Source organism: Mesoplodon densirostris, chromosome 16 (assembly GCF_025265405.1).
Source record: "Mesoplodon densirostris isolate mMesDen1 chromosome 16, mMesDen1 primary haplotype, whole genome shotgun sequence".
Taxonomy (NCBI): Eukaryota; Metazoa; Chordata; class Mammalia; order Artiodactyla; family Ziphiidae; genus Mesoplodon; species Mesoplodon densirostris.
In genome coordinates this window covers 64391286-64405418 of record NC_082676.1, presented here as the reverse complement: position 1 = coordinate 64405418, position 14133 = coordinate 64391286, and the positions used below count along the sequence as shown (strand labels likewise).

Here is a 14133-nt window from a genome sequence, read left to right as displayed (position 1 = left end):
CTTTGCCTGAGCTTTCCTAAGGCATCATTTTTCCCCCCTCTCTGTAGAGCAGAGGTTAGTATGTGACTCTGGGAACTGGCCTGCATAGCTTGTCCACTGGGCCATGTTCAAGGACTGTGTATGCAGAGAACTGTGGGATGGGCCAAGCGAGACTCAAGCTGAGGAAACACTGAAGTATATTTTTCTGTCCTGCCTTTACTTCTCCTTTTCTAAATTAAAAAAAATTTTTTTTGGCTTTGAGGTAGAGTATACATTCTCCTTTGCTCATCTATAATTCCTCAAGAAGGCTTAAAGCAGAGACCATGACACTTGCTTTTCAACAAAGCTTAGGCAAGGTACTGACAACTTGCATGCACAGGCCAAGAACCATGGACAACTTACCCATCTTTCACCACATTTTATCATAGAGATTTCACAAAAGCTTAAACATCTATGCCTTGTTCTGGATCAGTAAGCTTTAATTTTGGCTCTTCATGCTCCTCACACCCAGCCTCCTTTTCACCTGTAGTCAGAGCCGCCTCCAGCCCCTGTGTTTTCCTTACTCCCCAACCCAACTGTATTCCTTCTCTCCCCATTTCCTGCCCCTTATTCCTTCTCTGCATGTCCTACTGTCCTGAAGCAGGTTCTACCCTTGGATCCTCTTGAGGACAGTGCAGGCTTCTGCATGAGAATAAAGTTTCTAATGGAGAAAATTACAACCAAAGGCTAAAGAAGGAGAGGGAGAAACACCTTTATTGTCAACAGAAGTGGTAATGGTTATAAGCTTGTAGAAAGTGTTAACTATAAGAGACAATAAACCAGGAGCTGGGGTGGAGGTGATGGTAAAATGAGGAATCTTACAAAGATTAACCTAGATGTTACCCTTGCTCTGAGATTATGTCACCAAGGGAAACAGATTTAATATTGCCCAGTGGCTTAACCTCTCCTTCCTTTCCTTTGTTCTTTCTTTGGTGGTGGCTGGATTACAGAGTAGTGATCTGCTCTGAAGTTAGCAGTAGTACCTAACAAACACTAGGTGCCAGAGGTCAGTTGTTGGTTTAGAATACATCCAGGCTGTTAACTTCTAGATGTGCTTCCCATGAGGGTGGAGAATTTCTTCTCTGACATGGCCCAGAAACAGTGCTCAGGCCACTAGCCCCCCCATTCTCTGTTGGGAACAGTCATACCCAGGTTTCCTGGCAGGACTTATGGATCCTGTAGCCTTGTCCCCTTCAAACAGAATTGAAATCGACAATGAGACAGGACCCAGGAGTTCCAGGCAGAGCCAGAAAGAGTTCAGCGTTCTTACCCTGATTCCTATTCCTGGACATGGTTCTTAAGATCTGGTGGTCAATAAACCTATAGCTAAGCTGGGGATTGCCCAGTAGAATTCTCCACAAGCAGAAGGAAGCGCCGAGAAACACATGTTGATGTAAGGAATTGATCCGTCGGGTTTCTTCCACACTCATAGCACATGCCTTCCTTTCTGGGATATGGGAACCTCTTCTGTGTGCACCCCCTGATGGTGGATGAGGGCAGGGATCTTAGTGAAGATTTTCTCACACTGAGAGCACTGGTAAGGCTTTTCCTGTGTGGGTTTTCTGGTGGGCACTCAAGTGGGAGCCATTGTTGAAGCTTTTCCCACACTGCTCACACTTGTATGGGCTCTCCCCAGTGTGGATTCGCCGGTGAGCGCTGAACTGGGAGCTGTTGTTGAATCTCTTTGCACAGACAGTGCACTGATAAGGCTTCTCCCCTGTGTGGGTCCTCTGGTGGACAATGAGGCTGGAGCTCTGGTTGAAGCTTTTCCCACATTCCCCACACTGGTAGGGTCTCTCCCCTGTGTGAGTTCTTAGGTGGGCAGTGAGGTTGGAGCGCTCGCTGAAGCCTTTCCCACACTCACTGCACTTGTGAGGCTTCTCTCCCGTGTGGATTCTCTGGTGTCGAACAAGATAAGAACTTCGGCTAAAGCTTTTCCCACATTCGTGACATTTAGAAGCTTTTTCCACTTTGGGGACTGGCTGGTGGTGAGAGGGAGAACTCTGAGAGCAGTTTCTCCCACACAGGAAATGTGTGCAGGCCTTTTCCCCAGTACGAAGTCTCTGGTGACTCATCCTCTTCTGGGATGGGGGTTTCTCCTCACTCTCCCCTGGAGAACATCTTCGTTGCCTTCTTGACACTGGAGCACCTGCCCAGCCTCTTTTTAGCTCAGAGTGCCAGAAGACTTCACTGGACTTTCTCTGAAAAGGCTTGTTCATTTCTGCTTCCTCTGTATCATCCCAGTTCCAATTCTCTTTTGTAATCCCGCTCTTGATCTCAGTACCTGCAAGAACAGAAATACATCAGACTGTCAGGACTTCCCTGGTGGTGCAGTGGTTAGGAATCCGCCTGCCAATGCAGGGGACACGGGTTCGAGCCCTGGTCCAGTAAGATCCCACATGCCACAGAACTAAGCCTTTGTGCCACAACTACTGAGCCTGCGCTCTAGAGCCCACGAGCCACAACTACTGAGCCCACGTGCCACAACTACTGAAGCCTGCGCGCCTAGAGCCTGTGCTCTGCAACGAGAAGTACCACAACGAGAAGCCCGTGCACCACAATGAAGAGTAGCCCCCGCTCGCCACAACTAGAGAAAGCCTGTGTGCAGGAACAAAGACCCAAGGCAGCCATAAATAAATAAATAAATGTATGTATGTATGTTTTAAAAAAAAAATACATCAGACTGTGGAGCAGGAAAACAATGGAATGAGGAAAGAATTACAACTAAACTACCTTTAAGAAGAAAAACTAATTGGAATTCTCATGTGATTCAGTCTTCTGCTAATTAAAAACCTAAGTTTTATTTTCCAATTGTAATATTTTTAAGCTCCAAATTATATGATCACAGGTAAATATACCCAAAACTCCATCCACCCACTTTGCTCCTACTGCACCTCTTTTTGGATGTTCTGACACAGTGACAAAATGAAGCGAGGAGTCAAGCTCTTTGTCATCTGTCTCAGTTCTTGAATGGCCTGGCTTCTGAGAAGAGTAACAAAAGGCCACTCCGGGTTTAACCATCTCAAACAGGAAGAAAGCAAGTTGCTGGGCATCTGGGAAGCCCAGGCTTAGATTTGAAAGGAGGGTCAGTGCTGGAAAAGGAGAGAGAGTCTGGGCTGGAGACCTGACTGGCCATCTATGGAAGCAAAGTAAGTGCAAATCCATGGGGAAAAATGACACGGACCCTGTGAAAGAGGCCAGCAAAGCAAAATCGGGGCTCTGAAGTACCAAGGAAGTAATCCTTAACCGTGAAAACCAAGACTCTCTGGCCTGTGTCAGGTCTACATCAAGATAATGACAAGGCCAGGAGCAGAATGGCTCTCTGGTGATGCTAGGCTAACGGCCCTAAGTGGACTTTCCCATGCTTTGACCAAGAGTCAAAGCCAAGAGTCTTACCACGTCTGTTTGGGAACAGGTCTGGCAGGCCAACCCTCCTAACCGCCTGGCCAGGATCCCTGAAATCCTCTTCCTCCCAGTCTTCACCATCCATGGTGGTACCTTCTCCAGCCTCTGTGGGCCCCCCATTCTGCTGACTCAGCTCTCTAGCCTCAACTTCCCTCTTGGCCAGGATCAGCACTGCTTGCCATAGTAGGTGCAGAGGCCCAGGGCTGGAAAGGGCATCAGTTTCCTCGTAAAAGATACAAGGCTCAGGCACATAGCCTCTCCTCATGTTGCGGGAACTCGACTGCAGGCTTTTGAACTTGGCGCGATGCTGCTCTGGGGTCTGCAGAAAGCTTTGCTCCTGGAGTTGTTCCACCAAGGCCCTGGAGATCTGGCTGTTCTGCTGACGGGTTTGGAGTTTTTCATAAAACTGAGAATTACTGAGAATGGCCAGGAGTGTCTTGGTCTCTTCATAGCCCCAGTGCACACTTGCTGCCAGGAGACAACTCAGTGATCAGAGCAGGGCGGACCGATACCGCAGTGCAGGGTTTTAGCAGCCCAGGAAGCCACATCCTAGTCTCTCAAATTATGCCATGCTGGCTACTGTCATTCCTGGGGAGATCTCACTGTGTGCTTGTTCCTAAAGCAACAACTTCCATTGAAATCCTTTCCAGCTGAGGAGGGGTTGTCGAGTCTTTACCGAAGCTTCTGCTTTTATTTCTCTTTATCCTGAATCCCACTAATTTCCCCTGAGAGATGATTCACGATAAGCCTCTGCTTGTCTGTCTCCAGGGTGGTGGGAATCTCTGAGGGTGAGTGGCCATATAAGACAACCTGGTGAACAGGTAAGACTTGGATGGAAGCAAAGATTCACAAGAGAGAAGATCAGATGATAGGATACTTCTGCCAAGTCCCACCTCTGATGTCTGAGTCCCTCCTGATCTGGCTCCTGTACATCTGTTTATATCTCTTGTCATCCCTGTGTATGCAAGAAACTGAATTACTGCAGGTAGTGTCCCAAGGTGAGAATAAGTAGTAAAGGTCTGGGAAGAGCAGTTCAGGAAGGCTGGTTACTCAACATCACTCAGCACAGGCCCCTCAGGGGCTGCCCATCTGGGCCAGTGGCTGAGGGCTCATTTGTCTAGAGCCGTCCCAGCAAATGCATTCTGATCACACCTGGTCATGATGCTCTGAAGGGCACGCAGCCTCTTCTCATCACCCTCTAGTCCACTCTGCTCCGAGCCACTGTCTTCTCATGCCTGGATTACTGCAGCGGCCGCCTACCTGGTCTTGACTCTCCTCTGGACCTCCTACAGTCTCTCTCAATCCAGCTGTCAGAGTGGGCCCCTCCTCTTCATTCAACTCAACTAACCTGTGTGAGTGCCAGCAGGCCAGTTTCTGAGAAATGCAACTGTCATATGACATGGACCTTGCCTTCAAGAAGACCACAGTCCTCCAAAGGTCTCCGTAACAAAACAGAGACACAAACATGTGTTTAAATAGAGTTAAGTGTCAAATAAATTGAAATTCTCAACGTGATCCTTTTAAAACTATTACTCCTCTGCTCAGAATCCTGCAAGGCTACCCCATTTCACACAGAAAAAGCCAGAGTCCTTACAAAGTCCTCTATGTAGGGCCTGAGGCCCTAGGTTAGTGCTTCTCAAAGTATCTGTGAAGAACCAGGTTTTTTTGTTTTTCAAAATACATTGAATATGCAGTTAGATGGTGCAGCAATGTCAGATTGCTATAAAAGTTTCTAAATGCTTGCTCTCAATTTCACTCTCAGAGGTGCTGCCCCACGTGATCTGGTTCTGACCTCATTTATTACTCTCATCCCCTCTCAATCTGCACCAGGCACACTGGCCTCCTTGCCCAGGTTCCTCTGGCTCAGAGCCTTTGCACTGGTGATCCCCTCCGACTGTTACAGTCTCCCCAAAGAGCCACACAGTTCACCCCTTCTCCTTCACATCTCTACTCTAATGTCATTTTCTCAGTGAGGACTACCCTGACAACCCAAATTAAAAATGCAACCCACCCTCTGTCCCCACATGCTCCATCACTCTTATCCTGCCCCATTGCCCTGAAGCTACAATGGAACCTGATTCCCAGACTAAGATGACAGCTCTCTGAATCCACACAGCGGCTCCAGCTAGGACATCACCCACCTTCCACAGAGAACACAGTGCTCCTTCCCCAGGCTAACATTAGCTTCATTCTTTTATGTTCAGTTAACAAAATCTAGATATAACACCTACTCACACAATTTACTTCTTAGGTCACAGAAACAGCCCAGGCTTTGGCTTTCCAATTTCACAACTCAAAAGAAAATCCCCTGGGTTACCAAGACAACATAATCGTTTAGGTACTGCTTTTCCCTGTGTGTAACCTGCAGGTGGCTGAGTGAATGGCTTTATGTTGGGTGTCCACTAGAGCCTTCATCCCAGCATTTCCCCAGCAGTGAGGGAACAGGAACCATCCTCAACTTACAGCTGGAAGACAAGGCACAAAGTGGGCGCATGGTTTGCTTATAGATGACAGTACCAGGACATGTGTGCCGAGAGGCCCTCACCCAAGTGGCTCTGGAGCTGGCTGTAGGTGTGGGGGCTCCAGTTTCCTGGACTGGCTGCTTCCTGTCAAATCTGTAGCTGTCTGAGCCTCCCACTGTGTCCTCGAGCCTCGCCTCTTTGTGCTTCCATGGCCCTTGGCTTGGCCCTTTGGCCTCAACAGCCCTGTCTGCCGAGCTCCTGGGAGAACTGGAGGAGCCCTGTGAGGCCGGCAAAGCTTCCTTCTCCCCCTGAAGGGCACAGGGTGCCTGGCTGCAGCCTCCCCTCCTTCGACAGTCACTGGCCCAGAGGCTTCTGAACTGGTTCATGCTGCTCCAGAGTCTGGTGGAAACCTCGTTCACACAAGAACTCAGAGACTTCCCCACATAGCTGGCTGCTCTGCTGGTGCTCCTGCAGTTTCTCATAAAACCGAGGCTGCTGAGAACAGACAGGAGAGTCCTGGTGTCCTTAGCCGCCCAGGGTGGGCCAGGCTCTGTCCCACTTGCTGTGTGGCTCTTGGGCTTCACCCTTGATTTCTTCTTCCCTGTTTGCTGGTGTCTCATGGGCTTTCACTCTAGTCTCCCTTGTGGAAGTCTTAGGCCTTTTCCTTGCCCTGCAGCCCTGCATATCTGGGGTCCCTGCGTGTTCTCTGATCCAGCCCAGGATGTCCTTCCGACCATGAATGAGCAACCCTGCACGTGAAGAGGCAGGGAGGAGACATCAAGGCTGCAGAGCATCTGTCTCTGAATCTGATGGTCGGGGAGGCTGCTCTGAGGAGGAGCAGCCCAGATGGGGCAAAACTGATTTGAAAAAAGGCAAGAGATCGGTCCAGAGACTCTGAAAAAGGGCTCTTTTTGCCTCCTGAAGGGCCTGGGCATAGAACTCGACTATCACGGTTGGCTTCTCTTGTCTTTCAGTCTCCTCTGCTCCCCAGAACCTATCACAGCTGTGTGTGTGAGCACAAGTTCACTCATCTCTCCCCTGGTCCCAGCACAGCCTGTGCCTCCCTAGCTGCTGTCTGTCTTCCCTCCCCCCTCATCCTCTGCCTCCCACACGCTCTGTCCCCACTGCTCCTGTCATGAGTCCGTGCTTTCCCCTCCTATCCCTCTGTCCCTCTCTGTGTCTTCCTTTCTTTGTGTCTCTTGTCGCCTCTCAGTATGTTTCTGTTCCTTCTTTCCCCCCACCCAACAGGCCCCCCACTGCCTCTCTCTCTCCTTTCCTCTTGGGTTCTTTTGTTCTCTGTCTCCAGACAACTGAACACATCCACTCTGGACCTAGAGGGAACGTGGATCCTTACCCAGCCAGGCGTTTCTGTCACTCTTCTGTGTAACATCCCTGTAGAGGGCCCTCTGTTCGGGGCCCAGGTGTATCTGCCCTTCCTGACAGAGGGATATAGCTCTGTCCTCACACGGGCTCGTCCCTGTAACAACACCGGGGTCTGCTGCTACTGATAAAATAGCACCGCTGTAGCTTGGGGTGGGGCAGAGACAGGACCATGGGTATCAGATCAGGGGCAAAGCAAGGCAGGGAGAGGTCAGGCCTCCAAGAGAAGGATCGGGATGGGTAAAGAGCCATATGATGATGTCACTGGACAGAACAAGGAAACAACCCAAGAGAAACTCAATGGACCACGTAAAAAATCTTTCCAGCATCTCCAGAAAAGAAGGGACTTTAGGCTGAGAGTGAGCGCAAGATGAAAGGAGAACTTAAAGAGACAAAAAGTATCCACCATAGCTCACCTGGGCCGCAGCTATGTGGAGCACAGCACCTGTCTCCTGGTCTCCAAGACCCCTCCTCTGAGGAAGGTTCCTGGGAGCCTGCACAGTAAGCCAGGCTAGGGGAGAAAACAGCCACTGTTAGAGGGAGGTCTCCACATAACAGCCACAGAGCAGAGGTTGTGAGTGGGGTTCCCAGGCCAGCAGCCTCAGCAGTACCTGGGAGCTCATCAGAGATGCATATTCCTGGGCCCCACTGGGATATAATAAATCAGAAACTCTGGGGGTGAGGCCTGGGAATCTGTTTAACACACCCTCAGGTGAGTCTGATGCATAGTCAAGTTTCAGGACCACTGCCACAGCCAATGGCCTGTGTGTTAAGAAGTTCCTTTTACAAAAAAAAAAAAAAAAAAAAAAGGAGGGGCTTCCCTGGTGGCGCAGTGGTAGAGAGTCTGCCTGCTGATGCAGGGGACACGGGTTCGTGCCCTGGTCTGGGAAGATCCCACATGCCGTGGAGCGGCTGGGCCCGTGAGCCATGGCCGCTGAGCCTGTGCATCCGGAGCCTGTGCTCCGCAACGGGAGAGGCCACAAGAGTGAGAGGCCCGCGTACCGCAAAAAAAAAAAAAAGGTTCCTTTTACCAGATCCCTCCTGACATAACAGCTTTAAAAAAAGGTTTTTTCATTCTAAAGAAATATGTGCATAGTATATTTTTTAAAAATTTTAATAGAATACTTGGGAGCAAGGGGAGGGAATGTCTCATTGCCCAACCACTCAGAGATGACTATAATGCTTTTTTAAAAAATTTATTTATCTAGCTTTTGGCTGTGCTGCGTCTTCGTTGCTATGCGCAGGCTTTTCTCTAGTTGCGGCGAGTGGGGCTACTCTTTGTTGTGGTATGTGGGCTTCTCATTGCAGTGGCTTCTCTTGTAGAGCACAGGCTCTAGGCGCACGGGCTTCAGTAGTTGTGGCACATGGGCTCAGTAGTTGTGGCTTGCAGGCTCGAGAGCACAGGCTCAGTAGTTGTGGCACACAGGCTTAGTTGCTCCGTGGCATGTGGGATCTTCCTGGACCAGGGCTCAAACCCTTGTCCCTTGCATTGGCAGGTGGATTCTTAACCACTGCGCCACCAGGGAAATCCCCTATAGTGCTCTTAAAAATACCATGGGAATTCAATTCTTTTTTTTTCAGACCCAAGATAATACATTCTTTTCCAGGTCCCCATCTTCAAGAATAGTACAAAGGAAATGGTACGTTTTGATGACTTATTAGTGGAACTTGATCCCTGGAGAGGTTTCACCACTTGGGAGCAGCCCGCAGGTACGGTGAGCTGAGGTTGCAGAACATGGAACACAGTGAGTCCTGCCCCCTTTACTCAGACCCCAAAGCCTCAGAAATCACACACCAAAGAGCACAGATGTTCCCAAGGATGAAAAGTAAATAAATTCTAAATGGCAAAGTTTTCTAACATATTGATAGTGTATTTACTTCACTTAAAAAATACAAAAGCAGGGGCTTCCCTGGTGGCGCAGTGGTTGAGAATCTGCCTGCTAATGCAGGGGACACGGGTTTGAGCCCTGGTCTGGGAGGATCCCACATGCCGTGGAGCAACTAGGCCCGTGAGCCACAACTACTGAGCCTGCGCGTATGGAGCCTGTGCTCTGCAACAAGAGAGGCCGCGACAGTGAGAGGCCCGCGCACCGCGATGAAGAGTGGCCCCCGCTTGCCACAACTAGAGAAAGCCCTCGCACAGAAACGAAGACCCAACACAGCAAAAATAAATAAATAAGTAAATAACTCCTACCCGCCCCGCAAAAATACAAAAGCAAATAAACTCTTAAGACTGTTTCTCATTTCATCAACAGAAGCTTGCCTTTTTAAACAGCATGAAGACACAGTGCTTTTCTTTAGGATCTGAGTTACATAAAGATAAGGTAGCTTTAAAATAATTACTTAGAAACCTGTAAGGGCAGCTTTGAATTACGCAGAAAAGGCAGCAGTGACCTTTAGATAATCTAGAAATGTATGCAGCCAGAGTGCTTCACAGAAAGAGACTTATAAAGATAGAGCCTTGGTCTGTCTGCGCAATGGAATATTACTCAGCCCCAAAAACAAACCAAGTAGTGACGCTTCGTAGGCTGGAAACATGATAAATGAGAGGGGCTAGAAACAAAAGGTCATATATTGTAGGATTCTGTTTCTATGAAGTGTTCAGAACAGGCAAATACAAAGAGAGAGAATGAGGAGCTTAATGGGCATGGCGTTTATTTTGGGGAGGATGAAACTTTTGGAATGAGACAGAGGTGGTGACAGTACAACATTGTGACTGTACTAGATGCAACTGAATGGTTCACTTGAGATGACTAATTTTACATTAGGTGATGAATTTGAGATCAATTAAATTTAATTAAATTTTTAATTAACCTTTTTCTAAAAAATTAGGACAAATTTTTTAAAAAGCACTGGAAGAAAGGAAAAACTAATAGGAGAAATGTATTTTGGAAGAGATTAAGCTGGATGGAAGGGGGTTATGTCTTCAAGTTCATGAAGAACCGCTCTGTAGAAGGTGAGGTAATTGTGCTCACCTTTAGTAACACCTGATTCAGAAGCAATAGAATTAAATTGTAATAAGACAGAATTAAGCTAACACATAAAGGATCTCCACCCACATTTTAAGTGCTAGTACCATCAACTATAATTTGAAAACTTGATTTTTGGATGTATCTCAAAGGCATTTAATCTGGAACCCAGGGGCCAACTTGAGCTCCGACCTGCATTTCCAAGAGATGACTGTCCCTCACGCCTTGGGGGAGGGCAGAGGCCTCTGCTTACCTTCTGACTGTCTCCATGGTCTCTGGGGTGAGCTCCGTGACCCCTTCACAGTCCATTCTTCTGGATGAGCCCCCTGTTTCAGGTGGGATCTCAGTGATTCTCTGGCTGCTCCCAAGGAGGCTGTCTCCTCGATGGGCATTTTCAAGTCCTTCCCAGATTCCGGGACCTGAGAACAGACCCCATCATCTGTCACTACAAATTCCTGTCTAAAGTGACAGAGGAGAGGTACTGAGAGGCAGCTGGGGTATCACCTCCCTTACTGCTTCTCAGCTCCACTTCCTGCTCTCCTCTTCACCCCCGATGGGTTTCAAATAGCCGTTTTAACCATTACATTCCTGTACTGTTTTCATTCACATTAAGAGTGTGATCCTGAAATGGTGGTGGATAATAACGGAGAGATGGTCCACACAGAAATGGCAAGGGGAACGGGGACCAGGATGACTCTTAGCACAGAGGGATTCCCGCTCTGCTTAGGTCCCCTCTCCAAACTCTTAACTTCGTACATGTGCTCCACTGCCCTTCTCCATCCATCCTGGTTATTATTAACAGTCTCCAAACCATGGATATTAAATTAACTTCCCCCATTTCTAATGCATCAACACCATACTGCTTCCCCCTCCAAATTATGTCAAAACCTCTCAATCCTATGAAATTTCACCGACACCCCCTTCACCACTCTTCCTCCTACAGCTGGTGTGCACATCCGCCTCCTTGCTGGGAAACGCAAGCACATCCTGATCCAGCCATGCAGACTCAGGCGCCAGCGGGCTGCTTCCTGCTCTGGCCACAGTCACGTTCAGGCTGGCACTCCTCTGACCCATACTCCTCCGTTACTCGTTGCCTCTCCCAGATTTCTGACCTGGATTTCAGCCGCCTTCTTCCCACAGAATCTCCCACAACTGAAGCCCTCATGTTTCTTTTCCTTCTCCTGTGCCTTTCACACCCCCCTTCTCCCAAAATATACAAGACATTACACTGAGTGGATCTCAGACCTAGTCCTTATCTCTACAAGTAGGTATTCTGTGAAACTCATCACTGTCCCAAACTGACCTCTTAATTCAGGCAGCAAGGACCGGCTCTAATACGACTTTGTTTAGTGTACAACACATGACACACTCCTTCAAGGAACCTTCTAGCAAGAGAGATTAGATTTAAATTCAACAACATCTCTAATTTTCCTGACCTGAGTGAAGGATTGTTGTCCTTTTCCTCGCCTTGTTTTGGAGAGTGTTATCTCACTTTAATTAGTGATTCCAAGGTTTCAGTGAATATATGAATGTCTAAGTTATTTCAGCAAATGAGAAATTCTTCCCATAGACCAAGGGCATAGGACCAAGGCAGGATAGCTAATACTTTCTGGGCAGCAGACAGCTTCTGGCATTTCTCAGCTAAGTGCCTCTCCAGTAACTGGATTCTTGTGCTCCTCACACCAACTTCTTCATGACTAAAACCACAAGGTTCTGACTGCCTTTTCTCACCTGCTGCCCAGGTGCTCTCTGTACATCCTCAACCAGAGCCACAGCTTCGTCACCATTTTCTGGACACTGCTCCCTCACCCAGCTCTGGATCTTTTCTGGCAAGATGGTCAGAAACTGCTCCAAAACCAGCAGCTCCAGGATTTGCTCTTTTGAGTGTGTCTTAGGCCTCAGCCACTGACAACAGAGTTCCCAGAGTTTGCTAAAAGCTTCATGTGGACCAGCTACCTCCTGGTAGCAGAATTGCCGGAAGCGCTGGCGGGAAGCTTCATAGTCAGGGCCGTTGTTGTGCAGGGCTGATTTCTGTCCCTGTGTGGAGTCCTTGCTTGGGGACGGGTGTGCCTGGGAACTCCTTATGGCAGCCATGGTTTGCTTCAAAGAACTGGCTCACTGGTTGCCACTTCCATCCTGCAGATCAGATTCCATCTCTTTTCTTATCACTGGGAAGCGGGTCTCCTGGATACCGGTGAAAAGTGTGTCTTTCTGGAATCAGAGACATGAGCGTTTCATAGACATGCAGACTCAGACGCACACTTGAAAAAGGCTCAGTGAGGCTGAAAAGAATCGAAAAAGACAGCATGAAACCATCCCATATTCCTCCACTCTAGTTCTTATGGTTTATTTCTATCCTTTTCCTTTACTCCCTCTTCAATCCAAGCCAAGGAGCCAAAGTACTAAAAATATCAAAAAACGTAATTTTCTCCCTAACCAAATTTCTGTGGATGAATTCCCCAAATTGTTCCTCAGTGTAGTCCAGCTGTTTCTTCTCGTGTTCCCCACGTGCCTGAGTCTTGTCTCTGCCCTCCCTACCCTCAGAAGCCTGGACCCAGCCTCCCAATTGCCACCTTTTCTTAAGGAGGGAAAAGTATTAATCTCTTCATCACTATCACACCCTCCTCCCTCCCACCACCACCACACACACAATGAGGATGAGAAATGATTGCTCTGGTTTGCTTTTATTTTCCAGCATTCCTTCCCACTTCTGACAGCAGCATCTTCTCCGTTTATGAAAAGGCCCCTCTCTGTTTCATTGTCTCTGGTGGGGCTGTTCATTACAGTACCCTTCCCCCAACCCCAGGACTCGGCAACTCACATAGGCTGGGCCTGTCAAAATTCTCTGGGATTTTACATACAGTTGGGGTGAAAAAAGTTGCGAATTTCCTGGAAATTGCTAAATTCGGTGGATGTAAGACTGGAGCTTTCTGCATTTAATGTCCCACTCTCCATTCCATTCTTTCTCCTCCAGAGGCCTGAGTCTCTTTTACAGGCGTAAAGAAATTACTTTTAAAAACATGGATTCAGGTTGCCTTTCTTACAAAGTACTTCAACTGCCTTCACGTGTATTCTCTTTACATTTCATTGAGGCAGGAGGGGCTAGAAATAGAGAAAGCAAAGGCATTACTGTGAACAGTCCTTTTTAACGAAAAAGGAGCATCACAGAGCATAGTTTCTCAGCAGCAAGGCCAGGACTAGAACCTGTACTCTTTTCCTTACACATTTTCAGAAATCCCACACCTCCTCTGGATGAAGAATAATTTAATGAGTGCTCTCCTAGTTACATGCAGAAGGCGGAGCCTGCACTCCTCTTGACCCCTAATATCCCATTCATCGTTAATTTTAAAATACTCCTCTCTCAAATATGTGTTTCTCTCTGGCGACAACCCAAACACTCAGCAGAAAGCAGGATGAGGATGGGGAGTCGGGCTGATTCACTTTTCATTCGGCAAGGATGCCCTGAGTACTCCAGTGCACTCGGTGCTAGGGTTAGGTCCTGTGGCTGAAGTGGACTAGGAAACTAGTCCGCGGGCTCCCGCTCCCGTCTCCCGGGGGTGAGACGGGCAGGGCCACAGGCCGGAGAGAGTCCGCGCTGGGGCACAGGGATCGGGACAGCCCTGGCCGGCTCGGGTGGGCCGGGGCGAGGGGCCGCGGCACAGGAGGGTGACCGCCGAGCGTGCGAGGGGCGCCCTGACCTGGCCCAACTGCCTCTGAGAGGACTGCCAGCAGCAAGCCCCCGGCCGCCAAGAAGCGGAGCACTCACCGGACGCACTCACTCGCAACTCCCCAAACTCGCTCGGCTGCCGGGCCGGAAGTCAGCACCGCGAGCCCCCGTGCGGATCCGCCCACTGCGCTTGCTCGCGAGTCTTGCCAGCGGACTACAACTCCCGGAGTGC

The 14133-nt window shown here is 48.8% G+C and overlaps 1 protein-coding gene across 1 annotated transcript; it reads right to left on the bottom strand.

Moving 5' to 3' along the window:
• Positions 1-714: 714 nt before the first annotated feature.
• Positions 715-14055, bottom strand: ZSCAN32 (zinc finger and SCAN domain containing 32). Its single transcript, XM_060078878.1, is given in 11 exon segments — positions 715-1565; positions 1567-2302; positions 3415-3569; positions 3571-3625; positions 3628-3905; positions 5302-5311; positions 7261-7362; positions 7672-7776; positions 10488-10653; positions 11966-12516; positions 14001-14055. Coding segments are annotated over 10 exon segments (2091 nt in total). The 5' UTR covers positions 12329-12516; positions 14001-14055; the 3' UTR covers positions 715-1444.
• Positions 14056-14133: the final 78 nt, after the last annotated feature.